The 8,327-nt window shown below is 33.5% G+C and overlaps 1 protein-coding gene across 2 annotated transcripts; it reads right to left on the bottom strand.

Annotated features, from left to right (window-relative positions):
* Positions 1-706: 706 nt before the first annotated feature.
* On the bottom strand, positions 707-7,235 carry LOC122606228 (dol-P-Glc:Glc(2)Man(9)GlcNAc(2)-PP-Dol alpha-1,2-glucosyltransferase). 2 transcript variants are annotated; one of them, XM_043779191.1, is made up of 8 exons: positions 7,034-7,235; positions 6,824-6,912; positions 6,024-6,357; positions 4,185-4,452; positions 3,542-3,679; positions 2,887-3,091; positions 2,011-2,153; positions 707-1,264 (listed from the first exon to the last, which is right to left on the bottom strand). In XM_043779191.1, the coding sequence occupies exons 1-8, from the start codon at positions 7,121-7,123 to the stop codon at positions 1,005-1,007; spliced, it is 1,527 nt and encodes a 508-aa protein (XP_043635126.1). In that variant the 5' UTR covers positions 7,124-7,235; the 3' UTR covers positions 707-1,004. The 2 variants fall into 2 exon arrangements, with proteins under 2 accessions (XP_043635126.1, XP_043635127.1); XM_043779192.1 differs by lacking the exon at positions 2,011-2,153 and having other exon boundaries at positions 1,041-1,264.
* Positions 7,236-8,327: the final 1,092 nt, after the last annotated feature.

The following is an 8,327-nucleotide window of genomic DNA, read 5'->3' as shown; positions in this document are numbered from 1 at the left end:
AGAATATGAATTATCTCCGAAAAAACATGCCAATGTGTAGAATCAAAAGTTACAGTTTTGACATCTTCAATCAACCAGGCAAAAAGCATTTTATAAATTTTTTAAAAAGTTTCTTTTTTTAGCTTTAGTTTTTGCTTTTATCGAATTGTATGCATTGAAACATTGGGTTGGCCAAAGACTATTTATCAAAAACTTCATGGGCTAGCTAAAGTCTTTTGATCGAACTCTAGGCAAGTATGTATTAATCTAGAAAAATTGCCATTAATGATTTGTTAAACGCATAAATTGTGGTTTCATATCGCATGTGTGGTACAAACTCCACATACTGTCCAACTGGATATAATTGTAGTGTCTCAAATGCTAACTACTAACTTGCTATTTAAAAAAAAAATCCCTTCAAGGATGGAAAATGTAGAAATTGATTGAATTGGATTCTTGATGGTGTTAATCATTTTATTCCATAATTTAAAACCAAACAACTAATTTCCATCCCATATCAATGGTTTATGCTATTCCTTCTTTCATTACTACCTAACTAGGCCACATATCAAATTCGCTTAGAAATGCATATAACAGACTAAACCATTTAATTGGAAAATTATAACGAACTCTAATAACATTGTCTTTATAATTGTGGTACATGTAAAATTAACCATAAAGACATTAACAAAAAATGATTGCCACTCAACTCAAGTTGACCGTTAAATAGATACTAAAAGATGATTCATTCCACTTGGAGCTCATTTTGACAAGTTAGGTAACCAGCCTAGCATGTCCATTTTGCCATCTCTTAAGTTACCTAACCACAACTAGCTGGTACTACAAAACAATGATACTACAATATTGAAAGGTCCTAAATCCTAATATACTTGTAAATCATTAGAAGGAAGAACAGAATATTTACAAATCCATGTTGGGGTTACATAACAAGTGGGAATTACAAGACCGGATGTAAAATTAGCAAAACTGCAAATGCGCCTCATTTCTAGAAGAATAACAATCATTTACCATATGAATCTCTGAATACCAGGCTCATGATCCCAACGAAAAGGTCGATATAAGAACATTATCATTGTGAATATATTGATGGATGTATATAGGAGTCCCATAAGCAGCCACATTCGATCGTTACTGATATGACAATGAAGAACTAAGATAAAGAATGGGATGGTGTAGTATCTGAATTCTATGAGTGGAGTGGGGATAAGAACGGCAGCTGAAGCTAGGAAATAAACCAGGACCCACACTTTCTTCTGAGCTTTTGCTACAATAAAATCCATGGGCTTTCCGTGAAAAATAAATATATGGGGAAGTAAAGGTGGTACAATAGGTGGGTTTTGTAACAGGTCGAAACGGTGAACTAACGGGTCAACAGGTTGGCCTGACCAAAACTTTTTGTGCATATCCCTTTTTTTTACATATAACTTGTGTAGTAAATCAAATAAACAGAACTTAGAGGCAACAAGTTTCACCCGTTCACTTATGATGTGCTCATTCAGATCTTACGGGTAAAGTAATGAAAATAGCTTGAAAAGAAATGGGTCAAACAGGTCGAAAGTCACCCCAAGTTTTTTTTTATGCATAAAAACTCGTACATTATAATAAAAAAAAACTGGACTACGTAACTTTTGTAATCATTTAGACAGAAACTGTACTAAAAATAGTTTTTTGAGGTAAATCCAACTTGATCGGCATGTTTTGATAGGTACCAGAATAATCTTTTTTTGACCCTTTCCCCAAAGAGCACAGCCCAATCATTTTTCCATTTTTACAAAATATATACTTACATTCAACAATCTAACTTCTTTAATAAAGTGATTAATGAGGTTGTAGGTATATGAATACACCCATTTTACCTGACATGTTTCATTTATAGATACAATATTGTACTTGGCCTATTTGACCCGTGAGAGATAAAACATCACTCAGGTCAACCCATTTTTAAAAAAAAATGGTTGAAATTGTCACTTTTAAGGGGAAGTAACAAAGTGCACGAAGTGGCATACTGACCTAAAATATTAAAGATAGAAGTCCACGAGTACACATATAATGGAACCAGCAGGTATCTCATTGAGCTATGAACATTTATAATCTTTCTCCATAGATAAAAGGGATAGTGACGATTATCAGCAAGTATATAGGGGTGAGCAATGCTGAAATGATAGGAGAATCGTATTATGAAAAAATATATGTAGAAGTTACAGAAGTAGGCTACATTTCGATATACATGCTATTGGAGTCAATGTTCTATTTAACCGAACTAGACTGTAAACAACAAAGCCAAGGAAAACTTAAATCTGGATCTTGAAATTTAAGGGGTAGTTGGACATGTGATTTGGAAGTGATTATGTGATACTGAATAATATAGCACTAGTATGTGCGTTTCCTATCGCAATTATAGTAATCACTTCTGATGGTAGTGCGTGTTAGGGGAATTCTAATGCTTTAAGAAGGTAACAGTTAAAAGAGGCCATCAAAATAATCTTACTTTCAGGTAATCATAGGTAGAAGCAAAGAAACTAGTTACTGCGACTTGACAAAAATTGGTAAAATTTTGGTAATCATTTCCATTACGCATATCCAAACTTCCCTAGAACTAGAGAAAATCAAATGAAATCACGACTTCAAATGTTCAGTATACTATGTTCCAAGAATGTTAAAAGATAATCATTGGATAAACCAACAGGCCTTTAGCTTAGTGGTACCTTGGTTACCAAATAACCAAGAGGTTGTGGGTTCAAGTCTCAGCTGAGACAATATGTGTGTTATTATTGGTGAGTGATGGCCTGATGGGTTTGTATGTGTGCGTCTTTACCATTCAAAATATAAGGTAATCAAAGGATATAACAAATGGAACTCAAATATAATCCAGAAGAAAGATCAAACCTGAAGTAGTGCACTGAAAGAAACCCAACTACGATAGCAAGAAACGATAATAAGAAGCTAACGGGGCGATTCTGCCAGAATGATCTGGCCAAATTTGCAGCTTGACTAGTACTGAAGTGCACAGGAGCCATAAAACAACAAGAGACCAAACTGTAGTACAATAACTGAGCAAAATGTGGAGAAACTGTGTGAGCTTCTTTAGCCCCTGCAAAACATATACAAGGTTGCATTGGTTCGGTTTCAATGTTTGAAATTCTCTTCATCCCAAACCCAAGTCAAACCCCGATTCATAACACCAAATCATGTTTGTAACTTAATTTATGATTTTGCTTCGAATAACCAAAAGATGAACAGAAACCACTTGATAACTTCACAAAATAAATTACTGTTTTCATGATAAAATATATACACATACATATGAAATTCTTTTTTAAGGTTCAGTGCAATGCAAGTTGAAAATCAAGCTGAAATAGAATACCAAATATGGTACTTGAAACTAAAGCAAAAACTCGATACAGATTTAGTTTAACCTGGATTTAGTTTTTATGAGTACAAACAAAAACTGAAAACCCATATTTTTTAAGGTGAAAGTAATACATCACACACGTGAAGAATGGAAAAGAAACATATTGTAAAGAAAGGAACTGAGTTGTACCAAGAACTATACTGCCATTCCAAACAACAAATGCTGCAAAAGCCACTAGTAATGCAAAGAAGGGGCTAAAAGAGACAAGGAGCTCCCATTTCAGATGCCAAGCCACTGATGATATGCTCCAAATCTCACCAAACAAATCTTCAAATATATTATAATATAAATATAAATATGTTCAAAGATCAGTTAAACGTAATAGCGGGTTCAAACGGGTCAGCAACGGTCATCTTTTGTGTGGGGGTTGATTGAGCAGATACAATTGTTCAAAGTAAAAGGTTGATGTATTCATATAAACGCTAATACATATATAATTTAAAAATCAGTTTACTATTAAGATACTCTTTAGGCCACTCTCAACCTGTTCGACCCATCTGACCCATTTCCTTTTAGATTAATTTTCTATTTATTTAAACCAGTTACCCTTTGAGAGAAAACCATAACCCAAATTGACCCACTCAAAAATAAATGGGACAATTTGTCAGATGTAGTCATATTCAATTCAATATTAAGCATACTACATAACACAATTGCTAGCTTATAATAACGCAAATAAGTTACAGGGTAAATGGGACAAAACTGCCACTCTACTCATATGATACGACATGACGAATTTGTGAACTAATAAGGCAAATAAGATGAAGCTAACCAGATGAACGGTCACGATGACGGAATTGCCTTGATCCATTGACAGAACCAGTAGTAGTATAAGTAGCATTACCCGATCTTCTCTTTTTCAAGTTGGAGCTGATAATAGCACCTCTACTCGAAGAAGCAAAGCGGTCATCTTTAGACTCTGATAACAAGCTCTCTTCACGCTCTGGATTAGATTGAATAAGATCGAGAACTCCACTACATGCAACAAACAACATCCAAATAATATTTGTTTGTCGTACAAGGACAGCAACACCTCCAAGCTGCATTAAAGTTAGTTTTGATTAGTTACTAGGAGACACACACATCAAGATATTTTACTGAAGACCCAAATTATCACTCGAAAAATACAAAAAATACAAGTCTAAATTAAAAAAATTCACAAAAGGTAGTTCGTTGTTTTAGCCTACCACTTATGACCAATAATATCAGCACAAATTGGGCTAGTTGAGTAACATGTTAAACTGGCTACAGATTCAAGGCATATCAAAACAGGATGGGTCACGTTGGTTGACCTGCCAACATTTTCTTAAACATTATTTTACATGTCATATATAATAATTATGTCAGATATATACTAAAGTGCAGACCAACTCTATTGAGCAATTTAGGATGTTGCAAACGCTTGAGTATATTTGGGCAACTTTTAAGCTATTTGACTCATTTCATATTTAGAAAGATACTTTTCAGTTTATACCTGTGCAGGCCATTATGACTAACTTATCATCTACATTTACCCATTTTGTGGTGAATGCATTGAAATTGCCCCCTATAAAGATTGCAGATGATCTTTAGAATATTTTACAGGATAGTTATCACATCACCAATTCTAATGATGTTGATGATATGGCAAATTCAAACTTTTTGAGAAGCAACAAGAATACCCAATACTACTAGAGGGGGAGAGGGTATGTAGACAGTCATAATCACCCAAGGGTGGCGTGATTGCTTCCAAAATGACCCACGTCTTATAAAGTGCCATGCATAGATTTTGGGGGGGAAAAAAAGGAAGTGAGTTTTAAGAAGTGTCTATAAAAAACTAAACTGTTTGAGAGGTTACTAAAAAATAACAATAAAAAAACAGCATATATAAATAATGTTACACTACAAACGTGCAAATTCATAATCAGTTCTGTTGCAGCTAGTATCAAACTGTTATTAAAAACTGGCCATTTTATCCCTAAATAATCTGATAACCATAAGCAGAAGTAGGTTACCCAAAGTTCCAAACACTATAATCTGATAACAACATTAAAAAAGCATCCAAATATCTCCTAAATCATAAGTCTCTCCACAAGGTAAATAACTATGATTGATGCAAGCATTACATAAAATGGTCAGCATATCATGATTCTCACTACCACAGCACAAACCTGGACTGTATGCAGGAAGGCGGGAAACAATGTAAAGATCTAAACTAATCAAGCTAGAGATGGCATTTTCAAACCATTCACTTATGAATGTGTAGAGTACTAGACACTGGTTACATTTTTGTCTAATGGTAATGATTAGATTATTAAAAAAATATAATATAATTAAATAACAATTGATGCATTAACTATTCGTTATAGTGAAAGGTAACACTATTGACAGAAAGTGTTTTGGATCAATCCAGCCGGCCCTTAAAACCCATATCAAAATAGTACCTATTCAGACCAGTTACCCCAGGCTACATGACCAGCCGATTTCGCCACCTCTACATATTACAAAAGGGCTAAGAATACTCTCACATGACCCTCAAAGTATGACTGCATACACAAAGTCAAAAAATAACTACTTCATAGAAAAAATGACAGCCACAAAACTAAAATTCTGAAATAAAGCCAATAGTTACCAAAGCACTGGCCAGGTAGTTCTTCTTGAGACACATAAGATACATAGCAAGAACTACTGTAAGTGATGCAACATCTGTATAGTAAAGAAAAGTGAAGAACCAGTGGAGGGGGTATAGGGCTAGAACAATAGCATAGAGTGTTGCTTTTCGGTCATCAAGTGAAGGCTTCAATTTTTTAGTTATATCATAAACCAAGATGCTGCAGATTACAGCCAGAAAGCCATTGGTAGAGCGAAGAATGGCTGTTGAGCAGGCATTAACAAGATATGAGGTAGGTTGTATAAATTGCACGGTGGGAAACAAAGAAGCAACATAGGCAAGTGAAAAGAAATACCTGAAAAAAAAATTGTACATATATTTCTGTCAGACTGTCAGCACTCAGCAACATTCTTTACTTTGAAATCAACAAGTTCTATGTGTAGCCTTCTCAAAACAAATGCTAAATGTTTATGCATATTATATATTGATAAATTTCAAAACCTTAAACTGATACATGAAATAAACAGCTTTCTTAAACACAACTACAAGAAGGATCAATGACTATTGAAGTAACCTTAAAAACAAAAGTTATTGTTACAGCCGCAAAACTTAGCTATGATTCAAAAATGTATATTAACTTAGTTGAGCCCTTCCAGCCACAAGGTCCCCTTGGAAATCTTACTAATTGCAACTATGATAGTAGTACAAAGAGGTTACAAGCAAATGGATCCTATTTCAACCTATACATACATTACTAAAACCAAAACACATACATAACATTAAAAAAAAAAAAATCCAAACAAACAACGATAAATCCTTACAGTCCAGGGGGAGTTGTTATCATAGGATCCCAGCTTCTAAAATTGCCTTTACAATACTCCTGGACTTGAGGAACATGAAATATCTCATCCTACACCAAATAAGTATTTAAACTCCATTAAATTAATTTAAACATCAATTAATCAACTTTATTATAAGAATATATAAAATTGGGTAAATGAAAGTAAAAATTATATATATTTTTTAAGTACCATGTAAGGTTGAGGAACAATATGATTGACAAAAATGGAAATGGGTATGACCCATGAACTGACAACCAATGCAACTGTGATCCGACCCATGAACTGACAATCCGGGTCAGGATCAGTTGGATCCGAATGAAAAACCTTAAAATCCGGGATTCCTCCGAGTAAAAGAACAGACACAGTGGCACTTCTTAAAATGGTTAATCGTTAGTTACACTATGTTATTGAGTTTATTTTGTGAAAGGAAAAGAAAAGAACTTAAAAGGATGTTATAAGTTTTTGGGATTTTTAAGTTTTTTTTAAAGGAAGGAATTGAAGTGAAATGAAATGAAAAGGATAGAAGATTTAAATAAATTTATTTTAAAGTACTTTTTTTGTCCCTGTGATTTTTCGAATAAGCATTTTTTATCCTCGCCGTTAACTTTTGGTTAAAATCGTCCATGTGGTTTGCATTTCGTCTCTGCCGTTATAACTTTGTCGTGAACCCCCTCACACGCAAGTCACGTGAGGGGCATTTTCGTCTTTTCATAGAGTTTGCAAAAAACGTCCCTGTGGTTTACCGTTTTTGCATTTTTCGTCCTCGCCATTAACAATTCCAGGAAAAAATTTCAAAAAAAAAAAACAACAAACAAAAATTACCGTACCAATTTAATCCAAACAAAACAAAAACCTATATACATTTGAGGATATGCTCAATCAATTTCAAATGCAAACACGTACATATAATATTTTAAATACCGGTAGTATACCCGTAATACCGATATCGGAAGGTACCCCGCTACAACTATTTCTGATATTTTCGGTATTGCCATTCCGGTACTTCCGGTATTCACATTTTTTATTTTTTGAATTTTTTAAAAAATTATTTTTACAATACTTTAATGTTATTTTTTATAATTTGTGAACTTTCTTGTAATTTGTTATAAAGAACCTATTTGGTTTTTTTTTTTTTTTGAGTAAATTCTAATTATATTTTGACTATTTTCGTTATATTATAGTAAGTTTTATAACATTTTAAAAAAAAAAAAAATAAATTAAATTAGTTGTACCAGCCGATATTAAATTAGATCCTCATATGTAGGTGTATATATAGGTTTTTAATTTGAGTTTGTTTTGATTTTTAATTAAATTTTTGTTTTGAAGTTTGTTAAATTCAAGGATGAAAAATGCAAAAACGACAAACCATAAGGACAAATTTTGCACTTAACCAAATGAACAAATGGGTAAAAAGACATATATGCCCCTCACGTGCCTTGCACGTGAGGGGGTTAACGGATCCAAGGACGAAATGCAAACCACA

Source organism: Erigeron canadensis, chromosome 6, assembly GCF_010389155.1.
Source record: "Erigeron canadensis isolate Cc75 chromosome 6, C_canadensis_v1, whole genome shotgun sequence".
Classification (NCBI taxonomy): domain Eukaryota; kingdom Viridiplantae; phylum Streptophyta; class Magnoliopsida; order Asterales; family Asteraceae; genus Erigeron; species Erigeron canadensis.
This window is presented reverse-complemented; position numbering and strand designations above follow the sequence as displayed.

What these genes read in the sequence shown, in the direction of transcription:
- LOC122606228 (XM_043779191.1), bottom strand. Translation starts at nt 7,123, where the DNA reads ATGGGTCGGATCACAGTTGCATTGGTTGTCAGTTCATGGGTCATACCC. An exon ending in ATAACAACTCCCCCTGGACT is followed by an intron (nt 6,358 to 6,823) that starts GTAAGGATTTAT and finishes TTTTTTTTTCAG; the next exon opens with GTATTTCTTTTCACTTGCCT. An exon ending in GAATGGCAGTATAGTTCTTG is followed by an intron (nt 3,092 to 3,541) that starts GTACAACTCAGT and finishes TATGTTTTGCAG; the next exon opens with GGGCTAAAGAAGCTCACACA.